The 24000-nt window shown below is 41.7% G+C and overlaps 4 protein-coding genes and 2 non-coding genes across 10 annotated transcripts in view; 4 read left to right on the forward strand and 2 right to left on the reverse strand.

Annotated features, from left to right (window-relative positions):
* Positions 1-5927, forward strand: part of me3 (malic enzyme 3, NADP(+)-dependent, mitochondrial) — a 13054-nt gene extending 7127 nt beyond the window's left edge. Inside the window, exons 8-15 of the mRNA XM_029458432.1 lie at positions 1-38; positions 797-894; positions 997-1110; positions 1197-1302; positions 1818-1960; positions 2075-2248; positions 2711-2809; positions 3410-5927. The exon at positions 1-38 is cut by the window's left edge and continues 72 nt beyond it. Of these exons, the coding sequence (XP_029314292.1) occupies positions 1-38; positions 797-894; positions 997-1110; positions 1197-1302; positions 1818-1960; positions 2075-2248; positions 2711-2809; positions 3410-3571 (934 nt within the window). The 3' untranslated portion in view covers positions 3572-5927. The remainder of the gene's footprint in view (positions 39-796; positions 895-996; positions 1111-1196; positions 1303-1817; positions 1961-2074; positions 2249-2710; positions 2810-3409) is intronic.
* Positions 5928-6256: 329 nt separating this feature from the next.
* nxpe3 (neurexophilin and PC-esterase domain family, member 3) lies at positions 6257-11955 on the reverse strand. Of its 5 annotated transcripts, none has more exons than XM_029458437.1 (8): positions 11771-11955; positions 11440-11606; positions 10517-11095; positions 10146-10346; positions 9131-9912; positions 8735-8805; positions 8415-8633; positions 6257-8329 (listed from the first exon to the last, which is right to left on the reverse strand). In XM_029458437.1, exons 4-8 carry the CDS (start codon positions 10248-10250, stop codon positions 7764-7766), a joined length of 1743 nt encoding a protein of 580 aa, XP_029314297.1. In that variant the 5' UTR covers positions 10251-10346; positions 10517-11095; positions 11440-11606; positions 11771-11955; the 3' UTR covers positions 6257-7763. The 5 variants fall into 5 exon arrangements, with proteins under 5 accessions (XP_029314297.1, XP_029314294.1, XP_029314295.1 ...); XM_029458434.1 differs by having other exon boundaries at positions 11440-11609; XM_029458435.1 differs by lacking the exon at positions 10517-11095 and having other exon boundaries at positions 11440-11609.
* Positions 11956-12679: 724 nt separating this feature from the next.
* Positions 12680-18791, reverse strand: cep97 (centrosomal protein 97). Its single transcript, XM_029458531.1, has 12 exons — positions 18713-18791; positions 18369-18602; positions 17505-17647; positions 17210-17368; positions 16984-17085; positions 16755-16868; positions 16495-16661; positions 16223-16387; positions 15864-16042; positions 14593-15235; positions 14384-14459; positions 12680-13772 (listed from the first exon to the last, which is right to left on the reverse strand). Exons 2-12 carry the CDS (start codon positions 18403-18405, stop codon positions 13251-13253), a joined length of 2307 nt encoding a protein of 768 aa, XP_029314391.1. The 5' UTR covers positions 18406-18602; positions 18713-18791; the 3' UTR covers positions 12680-13250.
* Positions 18792-18896: 105 nt separating this feature from the next.
* Positions 18897-22991, forward strand: rpl24 (ribosomal protein L24). Its single transcript, XM_029458532.1, has 6 exons — positions 18897-18975; positions 19102-19177; positions 20045-20155; positions 21153-21289; positions 22579-22642; positions 22860-22991. The coding sequence occupies exons 1-6, from the start codon at positions 18971-18973 to the stop codon at positions 22938-22940; spliced, it is 474 nt and encodes a 157-aa protein (XP_029314392.1). The 5' UTR covers positions 18897-18970; the 3' UTR covers positions 22941-22991.
* On the forward strand, positions 20502-20667 carry LOC115026879 (small nucleolar RNA SNORA23). The gene has a single exon (XR_003834343.1). It is a non-coding gene; the product is annotated as a small nucleolar RNA SNORA23 (small nucleolar RNA).
* LOC115026878 (small nucleolar RNA SNORA23) lies at positions 21746-21913 on the forward strand. Its single transcript, XR_003834342.1, has one exon. It is a non-coding gene; the product is annotated as a small nucleolar RNA SNORA23 (small nucleolar RNA).
* Positions 22992-24000: the final 1009 nt, after the last annotated feature.

Consider the following 24000-nt stretch of genomic DNA (forward strand, 5'->3'; position numbering starts at 1 on the left):
CAGGAATCGATACTGCACCTTCAACGACGACATCCAGGGTACGTCAACGGTCGAGGCCTCCGTCAGGCAGCCGATGCCAAAACTTAAATGCTGCTGGAGCAGACTGAAATGGAGAAATTCAATCTGGGACTGAAGAACATCAGCAAGATCACCTTATTTATTTATTCCTGGCTTTGTCTACGTTTGTTGCACTTTTTAAGAAAGTTGCAATGTAGTAAAACCCAGCTCTACACTCCCCCCGCTGGAGCTCTCTGGTAAAGACTCCTACTCCGACTACTGCTGGTGTTGGGACAAGATATCTTATTTACTACTTTATCTTCTTAAATGACCTGTATGGTTCATGATGCTGTTTGTGCACATATCTTTCAGTCATTTTTCAGATGGGATCTAAATCAGTGGTTCCCAAAATAGGGGTCGAGGCCCTCACAAGGGGCTTTAAGATAAATGTAAAGCCTCCTGAGATCATTAATTCTAATAGCGTATTGGGGACATTGTTAAAAAAATAATAATCACGGAGCAGGGATGGTGGTAGTATTTTTTAACCCTTAATTTGAGAGAGGAATAAAATGCATATTAAAGTCACAAATTTCAGAATTCTTTTTTATTTCAGATTCATGACTTTCTTGTTAATTTACGACTTTAATCTCGGACGTTCTGTTTTTATTTCCGTACTAATACCCCCGTCCCCTGGTGGGAGAGGGAAGAAAGGTTCAACCTCATATACAGCGAATTACAGTTTTAGGTTAAAAGTGCTAATTTCAGTGAATGATCACAAATGTTTTCTTTTTTCTTTCAGGCACGGCCTCGGTAGCTGTTGCCGGGATCTTAGCTGCTCTGAAGATCACCAAGAACACACTCTTGGACCACACCGTGGTTTTCCAGGGGGCGGGCGAGGTGAGAAGAGTTCTGTCTGTAATCCCTCAGAGATGAGACTCGGATGACACATTTAAAACAAGACGAGGTCATTGGAGAGTTACCCTCTTTTCTTCCCCGCAGGCTGCTCTGGGTATCGCTCACCTGCTCATGATGGCGATGGCCAAAGAGGGAGTAAGCAGAGAAGAAGCTGCCAAGAGGATCTGGATGGTGGACTCAAAAGGTCTCATCGTAAAGGTAACGTGAGCGCCGGTCACTCGCTCAGTCTTTTCTAGATGTCCACTTTGTGTAAATCACCAAACGTCATTTTACTCAAATTGTAGGGAAGAGGAAATCTGAACCACGAGAAGTTGGAGTTTGCTCACGATCACCCGCACATACAGACCCTGGAGGAGGTGGTGCACACCGTCAAACCCACCGCCATCGTAGGTGAGTCTACCTGGAAGGTCACGTGGTGGTTTTTAACCGTGTTGAATTTGAAACCCTTTTATAACTAATATTGTTTGCTTCATCCATCATTCCTGATCAGTTGTGGAAAAACAGAGAAAGCTTTTAAAGGTGACGTTTTTGTCCTTCCAGCTTCGCTCGGCACAATAACAACTTGGTGATTTGATCCAAATCGACTAATTCCCTCGAAGTTTCCCAAATATTTTAGGTGTGACTGTTCATGAGTCTAAATGGAAACTGCATGTTTGATGGACTGGAAGATATTCTCTGACTTTTTAATCAAAGCTGTTACATGACGGCGTTGTTTGAACGTCGTCTGTGTTTTAAGATTAAAGAAGAAATGATTAGAAGTAGAAATTGACAAATTGGAGATTTTTCTTGACAATAATTGATCCATGAATGAATCCAACAAATGTGACCTTTTAGTTCTCATTGTCTCATTGGAGCTTTTTAATTCAAGTGATTTCTGTTGATGGGTTCTTTCTGTGAACATGAAGGAGTGGCTGCGATCCCAGGAGCATTTACTGAGAAGATTATCAAAGACATGGCGTCCTTCAACGAGAGGCCGATCATCTTCGCCCTGAGTAATCCCACCAGCAAGGCCGAGTGCACGGCAGAGCAGTGCTACCAGCTCACAGAGGTAATGATCAGCCTCTTACAGCTGCAGTGTCTAGAAAAGCTTTGAGTTTGTATTGTATAAAAAACATTAAATCAATCGATGTTTTCTCTCGATCCTCCTCTTCCTCTTCCTCAGGGCCGGGGCATCTTCGCCAGTGGAAGTCCGTTCAGCAAGGTGACGCTGGCTGATGGACGCACTTTCTACCCCGGCCAGGGAAACAACGCCTACGTCTTTCCTGGAGTCGCTCTGGGCGTTATCGCCTGTGGAGTGCGCCACATATCTGACGACATCTTCCTCACCACAGCAGAGGTATTGTCTTCAGCGACCACATATAAATGATACATTAACGTATATTTATGATTTCTGAATCCAAATACTTTTAGTTTTTGTAAAATGACACCTGAAGGGTGAACTTGAACCCCCCAGTCGCACACACTTACATCTTCATAGTGTTTTAAAGGGGTAGTTCGCTGAAGTGGGGCTTCATGAGGTACTTATCCATCGTCGCTGTGTTGCCTACAGTAGCTGGACAAACACTTCGTTAGATGGCTAATATCTGTTTTGCTGCTGCGCCTGCCGACAGCAGTACATTGCTTTTCTCACATGCTCGTACTCTCGCCTGTTTCTGTAAACTGGCGGCGTACCGACCGCCATCTGTAATCCACCGTCTGGATAACTACCTCAAACAAGCCCACTTCAGAAGATCCCTTTAAGTTCTCTCTTTCTCTCTCTGCACTTTCCTCCCTCTTCAAATCCACTTCATTGTTTCAGGCGATAGCTGACATGGTAACAGAGGAGCACCTGGCGGAGGGACGCCTCTATCCTCCTCTCAACTCCATCAGGGAGGTGTCCTTCAAGATCGCAGTGAAGGTGGGGGGGACTCTTTCACAATAACATGTGTGACATCAGTTATGTTTCAAATACCATGCGGGTACATTGTGGCACGTTAGTTAGGGATAATTTACATTTACAAATCTGGTAAATGATGTCTATTTAAGCTATTAAAGCTAGAATCAGTTTCGCTGAAGGTTTTTATGTTGGGGGTTGGAAGTCTAACCAAGTTTATAGTTTGTATTTTAAATTCTACCTCTTCTCGTTAAAGCAGTTTTATTGCAAAATTAAATTTGATGTAGATAATGTTCTGCTTTATTTTATTAAAGCTAATAATGTTTTTAAGAGATGCACAACACTCAAATGAAAATTCAAACTTAGTTGCAGACCCTGAAAACTTTAACGTGAGTAACAAATATGTTTAGATGTTATTTAATAAGAGTTAACGCTCATAAACTCTGCTAATCTTCTTGTTTTAGGATTGTGTGGATGTGATTTGATTAGAAATCTCTAATAACCAAAAACAGTTTTGACTTCTCTGATCCCCTCACTTGTACTCACAAGATGATTTGAGAACATAAGTTTTCAGGGACTTAATCTAGGGAATGTAATATTGACTTGTGTTTGTTTCTCTGGCAGATTGTCAACTACGCATACAAACACAACTTGGCTTCTCTGTACCCGGAGCCTAAAGACAAGGAGGCGTTTGTGCTGTCTCACATCTACAGTCCGGATTACGACTCCTTCAGTCTGGACACGTACAGCTGGCCAGAGGAGGCCATGAACGTGCAGGATGTGTGATTTAGACTCTCTCTCTCTCTAAACTGAATATGCTACGACGGCGTATCAGGACCATTGTAGGTAAAAAAAACAAATCAAACCAAAGCGATGATGTTTCCTCTCTCGTGTATTTGTGACTTCATTATCTCAAGACAATTTCTTTCAGTTTCAATTTATGAATTTGTCCTTTCAGAGAAGTTTCTTGTAAATGTAAGACTTTGATCTCGGCGTTTTTCTCAAAGCAGCTCTGTATTCATTTATTTTTAACCTACAATGGCCCTAATGCATCGTCTTAATATGCTGCCGTGGTGTAAAGTACAATTCATGCATTGTGTTCAGAAATGTTGCCTATGATTTCTTCTTTGACTTCTAAATGTCAGTAATTCTCTGCAGACGTACAGTGGTCCTTTATAATTAGATGCCAAACAAACCGTCTCTGTTAGTCTCTCTGACCTCTGAAGTGTCCAAAATGTCAAGTACAAGTTGTTTGTTTCCCTCTTTCAGTGCTGTACCTTTTTTTTGTTTAATCAGTTCTCTGTACCTGGAAGGACTGACAAAGTGAAATATTTGATAGGCGCATACACGCAGTACATCATTAGTACGACCGCTATAGCTTTATAACTTAATATACACTACTGTCACTAGATCTCATGCAGCATAAGCTGAGATGTTGTCGCATTCGAGCTCGCAGTGACTTGCGTTTTTTTTGAGAGATGACTCAGAGCTGGTGTGAAGAAAAGAAAGGAGCGGCTCTACTTGTGACAGCCTCTCTGTTTCCTCTGCTTCCTATCTGCAGGACTGCTGTGTAGTCACGGGATGGGCCCGATGCATAAAAGCCTGAGCAGCAGATCTACCTGACTTAGCCTTTACTACAACACACGTCATGTAACGATATATTTCTCTCTCCATATGATAGTACAAACCTCTGGAAGAGCAATGCTTCTTTGTTGGTGATGATGTGTTTCAGATAGCCTCCTTTGGCGTGGTTGATTCTGGTGTCACAGCTGAGCATCTTAGGTTTGTAGCAGTACCAAGGCTCGCCTGTGTAAAGGTCTGTGTAGTTGCACAGAGGCTGCTGGTCGTGGGGCAGGCACATGTTGCACATAGTAGTTTCAGACAGGAAGCCCAGGCGGAACAGGCTCTTAAAAAACACTCGATCGGGCCGTTCCTCCCTCAAGCGTCGCAGCACCGCAACAGCCTCGCTTGAGTGCACCAGCGTAATCTCCACCTGTGCAGACCCCACCCAGAGCAGTAACGCACAACTCTTCTCTTCTCTCGGCACAACTCGACTGAGGACACTTTTTGTAGCTTAAAAAAAAAGATGAAAAAATTAACCGAAACTCTCTGTGCCTCTTCCTGTGTGACCTCAAAGAAGCCCCATTTGGCTCGTCCCTCTAGCTGCTTCTTCAATTACACACTCCTATCTGCGTACAAGACTAAAAACACTCCGTGATCAGCCTGCATCTGTTCCTCTGCTTCCCTGTGAGCATCGGTTATAGAGTGGAAGACTCTTTCTGTTCTTGAATGTGTTCAGAGGAATTGTTGGGGGTTTAGTGTCACCATCAGGATGTTTTTTTGTATACAATGATGTGTTTTTCCTCTAGTTTTGTACAAAGCTCTCTGCCTGTTGTGGTGTTTTCTGCTGAAGTTACTGATGAACTGTATCTTTAACTCAGAGAGGACATGATGCTCTGCAAGCTTTAGTATTTGACATATGCTTGAAGGTTTTAAAGGGAACATGACACTTTTTAAATACATTTGTCAACAAAATGAGTGATTTATGGCTTTTTGTTTTGTATTGCTCTTTGACATCATTTTGCTGTCTGCAAAACACACTGTAGTGTGTGTTTGTGTGTGTGTGTGCAATTAAATGGTATCTCCTTAAGGCCACACAAGCAGTTTTGTATTACTGAACCTTTCCGTCTCTGTGTGTGTTACCTGCTTTGCGTTGGACGTACTGCTCCCTTCTGGTGGACACATTTCCTGTTTTTAAGTTTTCAAAATGTGTTCGGTCTGGACTGGATGTCAGGTTTTACACATTAGTCTGACAGCAAACGAGGAAGCAGTGATGATGATGATGATGATGATGATGATAGCTGGTGTCTTGGAGATTCAACCATCGTTCAGCGAGATGCAATTGTTTCAATTCTCTACATCTCAGCTTCCCCGAGAACGAGGCTGTTCTGCGAGCTCGTGTTTTTTTTGCTCTGGTCTGGCGATGTTTACATTTCAAGACTTCAAAGTTTTTCTCTTCATTTTTAAAATCTTAGATTCTCTAAGATCTAAAAACTGAGGTCACACATGTTTGTCTTTTCTGCAATAAACTGGTGAACAGTACAAACCCATGTAACTTTCAGTAAAGTGCTTTTTAAATACCCGTGGCTTTGGAGATGTTTAATATTCATATGTCTGTAACATCGTGTGCGTGTTCACATGTATGGAGAGACTTTGCAGCCACTGATAATTATATGTAGGAAAATGTCTATAATACATTTTCAGCTGACCACCAATGTTACATTATCCAATTATATTTCTGTCCCAACATTTATTGGCATTTTGACAAGTTCAGCAGTTAGTGAGAGTAACACCTGCCGCTGGTATAAAGGTAGTGAGTGGTGCGGGACCTTTACCTGCACATTTACAGAAGAAGAATGTTTCTTCAATTTGTTCTTCTATACTTTCACAGAAAGAGAATTCACTCAAATGTTCAATAAAGTCTTCTTTAATGTTTAAACTGGTTTTAAGACCAACACCAGTTGCATCTCTGCAATCAGGAAACATAAAACATTAATATCCATCCCGGATGCAAGCTGGTGGACATCCGCGCTGAGCAGATGTTTTTCGAAAACAAATTATGTCCATATGATTTGCTACACGGGTCTGACTCATGTGCAATATGATCCAGAAGGCTGGTTACATTGTCATCCTTTAAACTGAGCGATGACATCAGGTCTCCGTTTGTTGTGTTGCTTTTTCTTCTGCTCAAACTAAAGAAAAGGCAGGTGATGTGAATCATTTCTTATAATTAGCTATATTACCTTGATAACCATATGAATTTAACCAAACACACATGCGATTACCTCTAGTTTGAGAAAGCAAATGACAACATATGTCATGAACCGCTCGTCCTAACAGAGTTAGGGATGATAGTCTCTGAATAGACTCGTCGTCAGGGACAAACAGGGTTAGACAGAAAATGTAATTTCCTCTTTACATCACACAAGATCTGCTAACTCTCCAACCTTCACTGTCTTCCTATGATGTCATTTAAGACTTAAACATGGAAAGGAAATATTTGCAATAGAAAGTAAGCAATTTATACAAAACAGCTGCTTTTAGACAATCCTCAAATCCACCGCCAGCATCTGAAGTGAAGCTGCACATTAACCAAAGCTGATGGGAAGTCTGCAAGGAAAGAGTCCCCTGAAAGAATGTGGACAGACCTGAAGAAAAACACTTAAAGGCAGATCTTTAAAGTGACATTTGAGGATATAAAAGCTGATTTTCCTCGCAAATCAAAATTATGGTTGACAATAAAAAAGAGTTTCCAGTTTTATCTTTTAAAGTAACATGTATTAAGTTTGGATCAAAGTGCTATAAAAGCAGCCATTATTACCATTTACCTTTTCGTCCGTTACAGAGTTAAAGAGATGCTGTGTGCAGATGAGATTCAACAATGTAACGCTGTCTTTCATTTTAAAAAGCCTCATAATTAAGTGCAGTCAACACAGAGCAGAAGAACACAGACTGGAAAAAGCTACACACTCGAGTGAGTTGAAGAGCGACCGCAACAGCTCTGCTGCTGGCTGATGGAAGATGTCTAACTGTGCAGCTTGTCATTTTTCCCACTAATTGTCACCAACACAGACGCACAGTGTGTAATACTGCAATGCAAGGGGCTCATTCACCATGGGGGTGACCTCATTTGACTTCGCAGACATTTATTTAAATGAAAATATTCAACATTATTACTTTAAGTAATAAAAAAAAAAACGACACATACACAAAACACTTTGGTAACAAAAGCAGATGGGAAGTAACAACCACTCTGCCAAAGTCTTTGGCACTTTCAGAACAACATTAGTGTTGTGGGATCGGGCTGTCAGTCAGGCAAATGTCTCAGTAAAGACCACATTAAAGGGGGAGTAGCTTTTGAGAACTCTGGTTGATGGATTCACACAGTAAACTCAACAACTTCCACTCGTCTCTTCTTCTATATCAGTTGGCTCCTTTTCTTCTCTGGGCAAACGTAAGACAAAAGTGTGTCCATCATGTTCTTGACGATGACTGGAGGGGGGTGGAGGGCGTGAGGGAGGGGGTGTGCTAAACTCATCTGCCAGGCGTCCACCAGCAGCACGTTCAGTCCCTTGAACATGGACCTGAGCACCTCGTCGAGCTGCAGGGAGTACCAGTCGCTGTTGTACAGGCTCACCTCTTGGTCCAGGGCTTGCAGGTTGCCCGAGCGGATCACAACGATGGTCCCCGGCGCTCGGTCCAGAAGTCTCACCAGCGAGCGCCTGATGTGACGGAGCCGCCGTATGTACACCTCCACGGGAAAGGTGCTGAAATGGGCCCAAATGCTGAGGGCCACGACGGTGTTGGGACCCCCAGAAAGGCCGTCCAGCTCGTTTGAGACGTATCGCAACTCACTGGCCATGACGGTGGAGAAACGGATGGGCGGGCCATGGCAGCGGTACTTCAAGAGAATGTTATGGTTGCTGTCCACCGCCATGAAAGGCCCAACGTTTTTAGGACTGTGCAGGTTGAACTCCTTTAATCCTGGGGAAGGTGGAACAAGTGGAAGTTGCAGTGGGAAAGACACACGAGGCAGAGTGAAAATAAAACAGAACAACAGATAACTCACCTGGTACTAAAGCAATGAGGTACTCAAACCACTGCCTGACGGTGGAGTCTCCGTACATGTTGATCACCTTGTTCTTCAAACACTGAGTGATGGCAGATGATTCATTGAACTGGCGCATTGTGACGCCACTTAATGGCCTCCATGAGTCCTCGTAGTAATATCCAGACGGGGCTAGCTTAATAGGCTCGGGTTTTATACTGCTGTTTTCGACCTCTGCCTCTGATAAAAAAGCGAGAAATGTTGCGGGAGAAAATGAATTAATGGAATAAATCAAAGCATGTGACATGACGCACAAACGTTACTCTGCGGGGATACTGTACCTTTCCTGGGAGGCAGCACGTCGATTCTGTCGGGTCCAGACGCGTGTATACAAACTTTAATGTTTACACCACTAAGATAAAAGACAAAAGAATTGGTCGGTGTTAAAACAGTGTTGAAAGGTCGAGTCTGGTGAAGACCAAAACCAACTGAATACTGTCCGACATCCCCAGAACCTTCTTTAATGTTTAGAGTAAAAAGGGTAAGTAACTTCCTGCATGTGGGAACTACTTGTGACAGCCTCTCTGTTTCCTCTGCTTCCTATCTGCAGGACTGCTGTGTAGTCACGGGATGGGCCCGATGCATAAAAGCCTGAGCAGCAGATCTACCTGACTTAGCCTTTACTACAACACACGTCATGTAACGATATATTTCTCTCTCCATATGATAGTACAAACCTCTGGAAGAGCAATGCTTCTTTGTTGGTGATGATGTGTTTCAGATAGCCTCCTTTGGCGTGGTTGATTCTGGTGTCACAGCTGAGCATCTTAGGTTTGTAGCAGTACCAAGGCTCGCCTGTGTAAAGGTCTGTGTAGTTGCACAGAGGCTGCTGGTCGTGGGGCAGGCACATGTTGCACATAGTAGTTTCAGACAGGAAGCCCAGGCGGAACAGGCTCTTAAAAAACACTCGATCGGGCCGTTCCTCCCTCAAGCGTCGCAGCACCGCAACAGCCTCGCTTGAGTGCACCAGCGTAATCTCCACCTGTGCAGACCCCACCCAGAGCAGCGGGAACATAGCAGAATAGAATCCATTCTTGTGGTCCAGCACTTTACCTGCTACGCCCGCTCCAAGCTCCGGGGAGTGCAGTCTGGCCAAAATGAAATCCCCGCCGTAGCTCTTGGGACGACCCTGGAAGTCGTGCATTTGGACGGACGCCTCCAGCTGGTTGCCCACGTGCCACTCCCTCCCTCCCTCAGTGGGTAGGATGACGAACAGGCTGTTTACGGGGTCACTCGTCTGGCGCAGGACGATTGGTGTAGGGCGAGGCGGGGGCCCAGGCCAGGTGATGGAGTCCAACAGATAGCGCTCCTCTAGTTCATCTTCAGGCGAGGGTTTCTGGCCCAGATGTGCACAGAAGGTGCGGTTGTGATGAAAAGTGGGGAGATTCACTGGGATGAAGGACGACTGGATGCTGCTCTGGAGCTGGTAGAGGGCTGAAATAGTGTGGCAGTTCCAGTTCTGAAGATAAAGGGAGGAGAGTCAAGAGGTGACCATCAACCTTTGACTGCCAAAGGTCTAAATACTATCGCATGTTTAACCAAGCAATATCAGGCCTAGACCTAGAATACTCAGGTCAAGTTTCTTTAAATAGCACGTTTAAAAACAATTAAAGTGGACCAAAGTGCTGTGAAGTGAACGGCACAAAAATAGAGAGTAAAATAACATCAACAAGAGCCCACTCCTCTCCTCACCTCCACAGTGTGGATGTTGCGTAGCAGGAAGATGAGGCCAGACAGGGCGAGGAAGAGGAAGATTAGGGCATATTTGGACAAATTTCGGCACATGGTGACCTCCATCTGTCTCCCATGATCAGGCCCGGTTTCACTCTTTGTTGTCACACCGGCGATGGTGGCATCATTTCGTCCTCAGTGACTGATGCTGGCGAATGAGCTCTGTCAACGAGAAGGACCAACAAACTGAAAACTAGTACTTCTTACATTCGTGTTTACAAAGAAACACATACAAATGTGTATAGAAAAGGAATGTATTGTTGGTTTGGACACAAGGGTTATGTTGTTCTACGAGTGTGTACTTCTTCACATTTATTCTGCTTCATACCTACTCTATTTAAATGACTAATTATCTCGCTCTCCATGTAGAGGATGTGGATGTTTGACCTGGAGAACGGCGCCTCATGCAAGATGTTAAAACCATTAATGCTATTGTTGTTTCTACAACATCCATTGTGACAATGTGAATTCAATTTTATTCCCATTACTACGCAATTCAAAATTGTATTTAGCGTCGTCATTGCATCCGTCATAGCCAGTGTCTCTTTGCTTTCACATTTGAGCATCAGCAGCATCTGTCCAAGAACCTCTCACAGTAAGCCATGATATCTGCCGCTTCATCGAAGTGAAGGATTGATGGCCTTGTTCTTCCTGATGAAGTGCGTTCAATATGCTGTTTATCTCTTGCGGCCTCAGTGTATACATGTTTGAGATTAGAGACCACATCTGCCGTTTCCTCTTGTGTGCATGATGCAACACACTTTTAAAACTCCTGTGGTCTGAGCATGGTGCAAGACAAACACATGTGTAATCTCATAAAATATAGGGCATGTTGTGTCACTAGATGAAGGTTCTAGTTCCCCCACAAGTGATGTTGACTGCAAGAAGTGCCCAAAAGGTGGAAAGGAAACCTGAATGGACGAGAGAATGTAACCGTAGAATTACCTTCATCGCATTAATCAATCATTTAGTCTGTAAAATGACAAAATCACAGTTTCCTAAAGCCCAGATTGATGTATTCCTTGTGTTGTCTGACCAACAGTCAAAAACCCATATTTCATTTAGTTTTAAACAGCAAAAAAAATTGACAAGGTGGAATCAGTGATTTATGGATAATTTTACTTTCAGAAAAAAAAGCTTAATCTATCAATATTGTTGCCGACTAATTTTCTGTTTGTTCGACCAATCGGCTAACCGTTGCAGTTCAAATCATTTTTATATCCACTAAATCTAGTTCAAATCAAGGTTTTCTTACCCTGTACAATCATCCACGCTTTGACATGTCTACCAGCTCTAACAGGAAGATTTAACAGCCGTATATATTGCTTCGTTTCCAAGTTATGGCTGTAAAACATCCCGCCGGTTCTCAGTCGAATCTTCCATCTTGAGACACCGAAACAACCGATTGTTAACGATCAGCTGCTTCTATCACATGAACGGCGGCAAATAACGGACAAATAATCATATTTATCACACAAGTGGAGATTCCAACAATCTAATATCTAATATATGTATACAACCATGTTAGCTAACGTTAACACCGGCGATGCAGGCTTTTCTTTAGCCGTAAACGCTCCTCTACTTACACGTTACGTCGACAGGTTAGCATGATGTCGGACCGTTGGACAACCGGAGGAGGGGGGGTGAGTCCAACGGCTGGCCGGAGGAGAGGAGACAGCAGCGGCTTGTGCGGCACGTCAGAGTCGGTGAAGTAGACTGGAGGAGCGTCCTGGTTACCGGGAGCTTCAGTCATCACCATGGGAGGGAAACAGGACCGGGGTGGGGGTGGATTTGATGGGTGGTTCGGTCTGGCTGCTGCGTCCTCTGGTGGTCATTTATTTAATACTTGGGCGCATAAAATACACTGAATGTACTCAAAGTAAAGAATAGAAGCTTCTCCACACAAGAAAATACATGGAGAAGTTTGAATATTTAAAATGTGTACAGTAAAACCTATTCCTCCTGTTATTTTTGCATAATTACCTGGTAAACTATACATTTACTAAAGTATTGTAGCCTACTTATTTACACTTTTGACCTACTTGTGCTTACTTTATACTACATTTCATAGAGAAATAATGTACTTTTCACTTTATTAAATTAGCTGTGTAAGAGTGATAAAATATAATCCATTGTTAGGTTAAACTACCGAAAGAATATGAAATAGTTGAAATTAGCTCCACCATGACCAACTACAACAGTAAAGTATATAAATCCAAATACACAATAGTATATAACACTGGCAGTAGTACTTTTACATAAGTAAATGATTTGAATACTTCTTCCACTGCCAGGCAAACACTTATCAATAGTAATCAGACGATACGATACCTCACAAAATAATCCACCTATAACATTTTGTCTATTAATAAATTACTTACTTTATCTTTTTGTTGGCAATATATCTTCTTTACAGGATAAAGTTTGATTTGTCATGATGAAATGCACAGGTGTAATCAATCATTTCAACATAATATGAACCCAAATAACTATAATTGGAAAATAATTTATTTACATTTGTTAAGATAAAGAAGCTACAATGTTTTCAGGAGATGTGATCTAAAGTCGATAAAAACAGCTAGTGTATGTGATAATAGATAGTGTGGTTGTTGTTTCATGTATAGTATATATCTGTGGTTACAAGTGCATTATGTTCTACAACTCCTAATCTGATTAATTGTCACATGTATTTAATACAGCGGATATTGGTAAAGAAAACAGGATATACCATCCCTGGTCTTTTAATCAGAAGAGGTAGCAACCTACTCGCTGTGTTTCGTCATACAATGATTGCTTTCAAGCTACTAATGTTCTGAAGCTACATCACAATAATTGTCTTTACACAGAGAGGTTACATAACAGAACATATCCATATCATTTTTTTTATTTACAATCACAGTAAGTGAGTAAGTAAGCCTCTCAATCAATCTTGATAAATAAAGGAAACTAAGTGCACTGCGTGAGTGCTGTTTTCAGACAAAGTCTCAAGAGGGAGCATCGATCCTGCAGTCACTGCCAATTCACACACACTCAGTAGTTCTGTACAGGTGTCTGTTGGGTGTGGACTCAGACAGTTTCCTTCGTACTTTGCACTTCTGATTGCTTGTCTGCTGCCTTCTGCAGGGGGGAGTCGGGCTGTGCTGTTTTGCTGGGTGATACTGGTGAGGAGTGCTGTGGTGTTTCTGTTCTATCACTGATCACCTCCTCAGCCTCCTCCTCCCTCTGCTGTACAGACGAGAGGTACTGCTCCAACAGGCTGCAGTCTGCGCTGTCCACACCATCGCTGACACCAGCAAAGCCACCTCGAACAGGGCTCAGTGCTCGCACCGTCTTCAGAGAGTCTGCTGTCCCACTGCTCAGGAAGCTGTCCTCCTGCGCTGCCTGATCACTTGTTGACTGGAAGCCGGAGTCTGGCAACGAGGCGTCTGGCAACGAGGTGTCTGTGCCGGGTGGGATCGTTGTGTTGGATGAAACAGGCGGGACGGGCACACATAGTCCAGGAGCTGAGATCTGAGCTGGGGTGATGGCCTGACTAACATTAGCCAGCTGCTGCTCCACAGACTGCTTCCACTGCTGCATGGACTGGAGCTACAAGGAGAGCACAGGACAAGTGTTAAACTAATGAAGCAGCCATGAGAAGCTTTGCAAAAACCAATAACAGCCCATTTTAAGGAGCATCATCCCTGAAAGCCATTTTTAGCAATACTATCAGCACGCAAGTCAGTCTGTTGGTCCAGTGGTTTTTAAAAATCTCAAGGCACACTTGTATTTACATCCACACAAATAACCTGTGTTATCACTCTGTAGACATATTTCTATTTACTAAATGTCAAATCAAAATTTGACAAAACTATATTACTCATGAAATATTTATTAACAAAATAATTAAATTCAAGAATGAATTTGAAACTTTGTAAAGCTACACACCCATTTAAAAATGAAGAATAGGAACTGCATGTGCAGCTAGAGAACGAGATGCCCGCCGAATCTGACAAGACACAATTGTGCGCGAGACGAGGAGACGCGAGGAGACGCGAGCACAGCACAAGCAACGAGTTGCGAGTAGTTTATTGCAATAAAAGTGTGATTATCACAAGACCTGTTAGGTAACCATTTGATTAGTCGGGCGGGCCGCTACTTGGTCCAGACTGAAACATCTCGACTACTATAGATGATAAATGACAACTTCAATCACTGACCTGTTTCCACAGAAACTTTACAGCTTCCTCCTGAACCAGCCTTTGTAACCTCTCTTCTTCATACTGCTGCTGCACCCTGCAAACAAAACCCATTCTTGCACATTAGTAGTCTTTGTAAATATTAGCAAATATATATACATTATATTCATATATCCACAACCATATGTAACATTTGTTAAAGTACAACAAGTATGCTGATGGTCACTTACCTGTCTAACTTTCCAGACAGGGAGAGGATGTGGTCTTGCATCCTGCGCAGGCGGATTTCACAGCGCACCTCTCTGGCCACAGGGTGACAACACCGAGTGTGCGCTCCCCTCCACCATGACTGTATTTTAACCGCCGCCCTGTCTGCTTCCATCACATTTGTTTTACTGGCACACATACCAACTTCTTCCTTTTTGGGGGCTTCTTTTGTCTCTGCTTTACCAAAGTCAGATGATGTTTCCAGATCACTTTGTGGTGTGCTAACTCTGACCTCCAGTGATCCAGCTGCACCAGAAATAACTTCCTCTTCAAGACCTCCCTCTTGCTTATTCACTGGGGGTGAATGATGTGTCTCGTTTGTGTTGTGCTTTTTGGGCTGTGCTGGGTGCTTCGGAGCAAGGGAATCTAGTTCAAATGTCTCTGTCTCGTCCTCGCTGTCAGAGTGTATCGTTTGTGGCTCCAGATCAGATCTGAAGGGGAGAAAGGTGGACTCGGAGGATAGCATGCTGCCATTGAATTTCTCCTCATCTGTCTGCACATCCTCCAAGTAGATGTGCTCGTCTCTGACACTTGGGCTGCGAACTACCGGCAATGATGGGTGGGAAGAATCACAGCTCATCCAGGTGTTAAACTGCACGACTGGCTCTGTACAAAAGTCGACACCAAACAGTTAAAACTGTGAAAAAGAAAGCTCCGCATCACAACTACTTCTAAAGAGGAACAAACGCACAATGTCAATCGGATCTGCCCCATAGAGACAAATGCTGCATTTCCACTGCGTGGTACGGCACGGATCTATCAACTCGGTTCTCTCTTTTTAGTTTTTTCATTAGCAAAGGTTGTGGATAGTACCTGATACTTCTTTTTTCTACCACTTCAGTCGAGGCTCCAACGAGCTGAGCCCACACTAGATGGTGGAGTGAGACCACAGATTGATCAGAAAGAATCGTCACTAGTGCGTCACGGGACATCCTGCACAAAGCTGACATTTTTAAATTGCCAAGCTACCTTTAATAACGAGCGAAGAAAATTAATAATTTAACCCAGGTTTTGTTTCCGCAAAAATACAACTAAAATTGACGAAGTTCAGACATTCCTCTGCTTGGTTGCCGATGAAAGGATTCACGGCAGTTTCATGTGGCTTTGCTGATCAGCTGAGAATCACGCCTACAATAAGGGGGTTCTACCAAATGTGGAAATAGACCCGGTACCAAAAGTGAGTCGAGTCGAGCCCTACCATGCAGTGGAAACATGGCAAAAGAAGCCCTCTTACCAGTCTCCCGGACTGATGGAGCAGCTGCTGGTGCAGGTGCATTGATTTGCTTCACCTCTCTGGCTCCACCGTGTGGGACTGGATGTGAAGGACTGTGACTTTCCACATCTAGCTGAGTTGGACGAGGAGGGCTGGGGCAGCCTCCGTGGTTCTCCTCTAACAGCTGCCTTTGGTGAAACCTGAGAGACCCGAGAAAATGTCAACGCAAATATGAGATTATTCAAGAAAAATACTTTCCTTTAAGAGGTATATAGGGCAAGGTCATTATGAAGTATGGATGATAGTCTATGGCGTCTCCCTGGCGTCGTGTTTTTTGAGCTTCATGTTGTGTAGCAGTACTACTGAATTCAGATTTATACCTCTGTTTACTGAGGATCTTCTCCAGTTTGGCGTCTTCTGCCGTCTCCAGGGCTGGTGATGACGACAGAGGGCAAACAGTGGCCAGGTATTGAACCAGCTGAACATGCTGACCTGGTCGATATGAACGTCCTTTTCCCTGACTGTAGAGCCACTCTGCTTTGAGACTGAAATCGTGACAATCATATCCAATAAGTAAGAGATTCAAACGTTTGGATAGTGTTGCTGCATTTATCTTAACTAGCAAATTGTAAAAGCATAAGAATGTATGCACCCTTCTTTCTGTGACACCACATAGCCATCCAAGACCTTCAGAATCAAACACCAACTCATGACATATGGACGATAATCAAAACCTGGCAATGAGGGGGTTGGCATTACACAAGGGTTGCTCATAATGGACAGCTGCTCCAGTTCATGAAGAGGTGCCAGGTATGATGCCTACGAAATAATCAGATAAAAGTCAGTCAATAATAATTAGCCTCTAAATAATTTGAATGAATCAGTGCTGATCAAGAAATGGAAGATAATTACTTCATTAAGATCCCTTATCTCATTTTCTGCCAGGGAGAGAATAGATAAATGGGCAGGTAGGTGAGCAGGCACAGTACGAAGTGTTGTAACGCTGTTTCCATGGAGTAACAGAGTCTGCAAAATTGACAGTAAATTAATCAAAGATACATAAAGTAAACTGACATAATAACATTATTAAATAGTATTTATTTTAAAGCTCTCTTTTGACCCGAGAGGCTCCAGCTCTTACCTTTAAGGCCACCAGTTTAGTCACATCACTAATGGCAGATATGTTATTGTCAGACAGATCCAGGTGTTGAAGGGAAACACAGTTGTTTAATTGCTCAATGACCTGTGAAAAAACAGTGTACAGTCACATGGACTGAAAATAATGGTTTTATCTATGCAATGACAATTTTGTGAATAAATTAGATACAGTATCAATCACTTAATTGTGTCAGAATCTCTCTCCTCACCTTTATATTGTTCCCAGACAGGTTGAGCCATTTGAGGTGTGGCAGATCTCTTAGCCCCTCGATGTATCCAATACTGTTATTGGGAAGATTAAGGACTGTCAACTCTGTTAGCCGAGACACGCCCATCATTCTCACCAGACGGTTACTAGCTACAGATAGCTAAAGGGGAAAAGAGAAAAGGCATTAAATCAAGAAAATGTACTTGTGTTTAGTCACAGAGTGATCAGTGACTATGCTACAAGCCTTTAAATAAAGACAGTTGAAACCAAGCAAAGGGCTCAAAGGGTTTAATTACCTGCTGAAGGCCAGGACTCCTTTCCAGATGGTCCAGTTTCATTATTTGGTTACGGTCGAGGATGAGAGTGTGAGTGTCCTCGGAGCAGGTGAAACTAGGATCCAGCTTTTGCATACCCCGGGCTGAAAGATCCACCACAGGTCCTTGTAGGAGCAAAGAAGGTGGAGATTAAATGGACTGGAAAATCACAACAACTGTCATTTTGCTAATCAACTATTGCCTACATAACACACAAGATTAGATTCAACGTTAAAGTCATTGCACTGAGTACAGGTAGTGAGACAACGAAATGCGTTTAGCATCGAACCAGAAGTGCAAAAAGCAGTAATGTGCAGTGTACTGTACAGAATAAAGTATAGAATATGGAATAAACAGTAAGGGGTCTGAGTACATTACAAATATACAGTATGAAAAGTGAAACATATGCAGCAGTGACAGTAGGCAGTGCAAGTATAAAATATATATAGTGTAGCGTGTAATTACGAGTAATGCTAACAGTAGACATTACAGAATAAACAGTGCCTCAATTTTACACATCAGTGTTTAGCTAGCTAATGTTACCTAGACAACTTGCAGAACATTAACACAACACAATGAGTTGGTCTGATATTTAAGTTTTGTTAAACCTGCAACCTTCCACATACAAGACTATTTGTAAGTCTGACACTAGAAGACTGACACATGATGTTTTGATCTGCATCCTTTGACACTTGATGTTAGTAACGTTAGCTAACAACAGTAATCTGAGGTGATGCATGCTAGCTAAACTCACGATAGCTAGTAATAAACATACTCACAACGCTTACTGTTAAACAAAAATTAACCAATGCTGTAAGTCTGACCAAAGCAAAAACAGCCACTTACCAGCATTTGTGTCGCATTTTAAATCTGATACACCCATCCTGTCTCCTCAGGCAACACCTAGCGTAAGCTAACAACTCTACTAGCTGAAGACTGTGGTGTGAAAGACAAGAAGCGTCTGTCGCGTGTCAAACGGTTTAACCAAGGAGGTTCTGGGAAATGTAGTTCAAACTAGCGACATTGCTCATTTGAAGGGGCGTCTTTGTGGCTTGAAAATACTACAAGTATCATCATTTCCTACCGCCATCCAGGTTATAGTAAAGAGAGAAAGAAATAAGAATAACGTTAAAGACAAACAATGCTTTATTCATGTATTTATTATCGTATTATTGAACCAGAAATCTTACCTGCTAAAAAGGCAACCGTCAGTGTGTGTCAACTTTGAGATAATTGGCCAAAGTATTCATTTGATTAAACTTTATTTTAATTTTTTTACAAAGGCAAAAACTATTTATATGTGTGTGGTACGCGTTAAGTATTAGTAGCATGTGAACTGAAAACATATTTGCTATTTATTAGTTCATAAATATCGATTTGCAGTCTTACTAATTCCGTTTCCGCTTCCGTCATCTTCCTTTCCGGTTTTGTGCCCTCTCATAGCCATCATGAAGTGAGTGTGTAGAATACTATCAAATGCCATCTCAACGCTTTAATAAACATTATAACGATGTTATCTACATTAAGAGTAAAGGTGTACCCTTTTCTTTTAGTGATGCCTTGTATTTCTCGTTTTTAGGGTCGAGTTGTGCAGTTTCAGCGGGTATAAAATATACCCCGGCCATGGCCGCCGATACGCCAGGATAGACGGAAAGGTACGTTAACCATACCACACAACACCGGTTTCCAGCTGCTCTGTCTGTAAATACGTTGGGAAATACACATTGCTGAATTAAATCCTTGTTTTTGCTGTTTTATGTCGCTTTATATAGATGTTTATTACGAAACAATCTCTGGAGTAGGCCTAGTTGGCGTCATTGAATGCTATGTAACACGCTAACATTAGCTGCTAGCATGGAAGGATAGCGCCACAAATGAGCAGCTAAACAATATATTAATTATGTTAATGCGCCGCTTTTTAGCGGGATTTGAGTGCTATGGAGTTGTTTTTTCGGAACCACTGTGTATATTGACAATGTTGACAACATGTCACTGCTTTTAATTAACTAGTTTGATATGTAACTAGTGTGAAAGGAGCAGACTGGTCTTCATGGTTCACTTCAGTATGTTAAGGACATTGCATCACTTAGCATACAGCCATAAAAGTAATGATACATTTAATTTGTATAACACCTTTTTATACAAGTGCAGCTCAAAGTGCCTTAAAATACGGAAATAACATGCACAGTGTGCGTCACATTACAATTATAGACATGAACACAAAAACTGATGTGTGATAGATGGAATTCAATCAATTATGAACTACATAGTGCCCTAAGAAATCCCCCCCAATGAAACAAAATGGTACATAGATTACTTTCTGCCAACAATCCCACAAAACTGAGTGACATTTTGTAGATGCAAAAGTTAAACCTATGATTGATGTTGCAAAATGACAATAGTGTGTGTGTCTGAAATGTCAATTTACTGAACATTAAAAACTTGTAAATGTTATGTATGTTACTTAATAGGTATTTTGTAAATTGGTAATCTAAGGGTGTGATTTTTCTTTCTTTTGTTAGGTGTTTCAGTTTCTTAATGGCAAGTGTGAGTCTGCCTTCCTGGCCAAGAGAAATCCCAGACAGATCAACTGGACTGTGTTGTACAGACGCAAGCACAAGAAGGGCCAGTCTGTAAGTAACCTGCTGAACTGTTTATATTAACTGGTGTGGTGGTGGACTTTAAGTCTTTATTGTTGTACTGTGCCTTCAGTTATTGTCCGGAGCTGATATTTGACTTAATATGTATTTGGCATCTGGGCTGTTTGGTGCTCATCATGTTGCATATTCCAGCTGTTAAATTTGCAAAACTGTTGTTATTTCACTTGTAGGACATTTACCAGTGTATAAAAGCGCTGATAACATGCCTACATGTGTGGGTAATACATGGGGAATTAACTTTGGCTTCACAAAACAATATGGATGGATCTGTACGTTGTCAATACAAATTCTTGATAATTTTCACATCCGTTTGGCTGCAGGTGAACGGTGTGTACGGTGTTGATCTGTGTTATGTGCTGTTGCTTGACTGCGTTTTGCAGGCTGGGCAGCAGTGTTCACTCCACACCTGCAGCCATAGAGCAACAGGAGATCATAGTACTGGTCCTTGACTTTTCCCATTGACCAGCCTCCAAATTCAAATATTAATGTCAAATCTAACTAATATTTACAAAAGTCAACGTTTAATGGTTATCTATACACTATAAATCTATAATTTAAGTGTTTTTGTGGTAGCCCATCTATTGCACGCGCTGCTGTCATCGCCATCAGTTTATCAGTACAGAGCAGTGGAAGATATATCAATAAAACTTAGTAAGTAATGTTTTGACGAAGCCCCCCACAACCAAAGCCCTCTTCAAACCCTGAACTGTGTCTGTAGACTGCAGTTTTGTTTTTAGGAAAGTTTAATTCAGAAAGTTTTGTGGTTAGGTTGAACATCAAATTGTGTTTTTACTTCATCCATCGTGTAGCAGCTTTACTGATTCAACAGCTGTAGGGTTTTTCTGTACCTTGAAGCAAAATGAACACTAATGTAAGTACTGGGTGAGCAGAGGTTGGGCGTGTTAGTACTGTGTTTCTGTCGTGCATATTGTGCTACAAATAAACGGGTCTTTTCATGATGTGTTAACAGGAAGAGGTGGCAAAGAAACGTACCCGCCGCGCAGTGAAATTCCAGAGGGCCATCACTGGGGCCTCCTTGGCTGAGATCATGGCCAAGAGGAACCAGAAGCCTGAGGTCCGCAAGGCCCAGAGGGAGCAGGCCATCAGGTGAGGAGACAAACCGTACTTTTATGTATTTTCTTTTTGAGGAGAAAAAACTAATTAAAATCCAGTTTCTTAGTTGCTCTTGAATCGGGCTGATTCCCTCAAACTTTTAAGAACTTATCGTTTTAGCAGGAGGGACATGGTGTGTTTACAATTGTGGAATTTGAGTACTGTGTGGATTGACAATGTTAAACATGTCACTGCTTTTTCATTAATTAGCTTGATATGTAACGGGTGTCAAAGGAGCAGATGAAGGTCTTCATGGTTCTCATCGCTGTTTCTTTTAAAAATCCACATAGTGTCTCAATTTGACTTGTATATATTTTTTTATATACACACACTGATAACATGCCTACATGTGTGGGTAATACATGGGGAATTAACTTCACAAAACAATATGGATGGATCTGTACGTTGTCAATACGAATTCTTGATAATTTTCACATCCGTTTGGCTGCGGGTGAACGGTGTGTACGGTGTTGATCTGTGTTATGTGCTGTTGCTTGACTGCGTTTTGCAGGCTGGGCAGCAGTGCTCACTCCACACCTGCAGCCATAGAGCAACAGGAGATCATAGTACTGGTCCTTGACTTTTCCCATTGACCAGCCTCCAAATTCTCCAACATGCTACATTTCTCACCTGAAACTGTATTATGTGCCGTTTGATTCCATTACAGTGAACCTAGCGCTTCTAAAATACCACTTATAATTTGGGCCATGTTAACTTTAGTAGTAAAATCAAGTGTCTTTGAGTTACAAGAAAAGAACTTTACAAGTCTAATGTATTATTAATGTCAAATCTAACTAATATTTACAAAAGTGAACGTTTAATGGTTGTTGTTGCAGTGAATAATTACTGGGGTTCACCGTTTCATCGGCCGATATGTTTACTAATGTGCGATGATGAGCGCCGATAAAACGGGGGTCATCACACTAATTGAGTGCCAAATAGTGAGATAGTTGGTGAATAAGTACAAGTGTCACTTGAGCACTATGCCTGTTTATAAATGTTTGTTATCTATACACTATAAATCCATAATTTAAGTGTTTTTGCGGTAGCCCATCTACTGCACCGCGCTGCTGTCATCGCCATCAGTTTATCAGCACAGAGCAGTGGAAAATATATCAATAAAACATAATATATATATATCATTTCTTTTTTTATATATGTATATATTTAGATTTTTTTTATATATTTTTTTTTTTATACAAACAAATGTATATATATTGCGTGAGTATTTGATCTATCGTACTCCTTGTTTAGTTTGGCTGATTGTTTCTTTTTTCTCTCAGAGCCGCCAAAGAGGCCAAGAAGGCAAAGCAGGCGACCAAGAAGCCCGCTGCTGCAAGTGCAAAGGTAAGATCTCAAGCCATACAGATATAGTATTAAGTATGCGATGTTATATTGTATACAAGTTATGAATATTATAGTTGAGAGTGCAATTAATTACTAGTAAGGAGCTTGGCTTTCGTGTACATAAATAATATAATGTACTTCAGGATTCACTGGATCATTAAGCAACTTCACTGTTTTAATTGTGTAATATGTATTTAATGTATTTCTCTTCCTGTAGGCCGCTTCCAAGACGGCACAGAAACCCAAGATCGCCAAGACCATGAAGATCAGCACACCGCGCGTTGGTGCAAGGCGCTAAACCCGTTTGATTGTCTAGGGTTGTGAATAAAACACTTTTGAATAACCATCATATGTGTGATTTGTAATTTAATAACAATGTTGCAGCAGGAGCATATTGAGAATATGTGCCATTTATATGATTGGCATCTACTAAGATATGCACACGGGCAGTAAAAAATACATATTTTGTAAACACTTTAAGTACTTTGGCCTTGAATGGGTTTAGATTAGAATAGGATTAATCTGGTCCTTTTTAATTTTAACCAATCCAGTTGATCCTCTGCTGTAATCCTCATCCTGATGTCAGACCTCTGTATTGAACTGCTGCCCACATCTCCCCGTGTAACTGAAGCTGGCTGCATGTCTGCCGGCCACAGCTTTGATATGCAAGAACAAATAGCGTGAGATGGATGTGTGGTGTAGTTTGAGAGTTGCCACAGAAGTGTTGTGTAATCTTCCTTGTGGATGATGGAAACTGTAGCTCAGAGTTTTAGCAGCAGAGGGGGTTAAGTTTCGTCTCCTGACTAGTGCTGCACACGTGAAAGGACTGAGGATGCAAAAAGATTTACTGTATTTATACTTTAAACAGAATCACATGATCTGTTGCGACACAAATTAATCTGTTATCTGCCTTTTCCATTAATGGTTGGCTCAAAGTACTTAAATACCAGAGGTTTTATTTAAATTAATTATATAAATATATATATTTATTTATATATATATATATTTATATCTGTTCGGTCTGCAACTGATTATTTTCTCAGTTAAATGTTTAGTCTATAGGTCAAATTGAATTTGATTTAAATAGTTTTCACGTCTGCAAAATGTTGTTTAGTTTTGAGCAACAGTCTAAAATCACAAAAGTATTTTCAGTTTAACATCGGATAAAGAAAAGCAGAAAATGTTTTTAGTTTTGCCTGAAACCGAAACGAAGTTTATCAAAGTATTTGGTTAAGTTTCTGTCGATGTATGAATAGGACTCCAGTGATTCAGTGTTGCACTCCGAGTGACTTTAAAGAGATATTTTAAAAATGGAGGCGAAGATATCGTCATTTTTAATCCCTTATCCAGCTCAAAGT

This window comes from Cottoperca gobio, chromosome 21, assembly GCF_900634415.1.
Source record: "Cottoperca gobio chromosome 21, fCotGob3.1, whole genome shotgun sequence".
Lineage (NCBI taxonomy): Eukaryota > Metazoa > Chordata > Actinopteri > Perciformes > Bovichtidae > Cottoperca > Cottoperca gobio.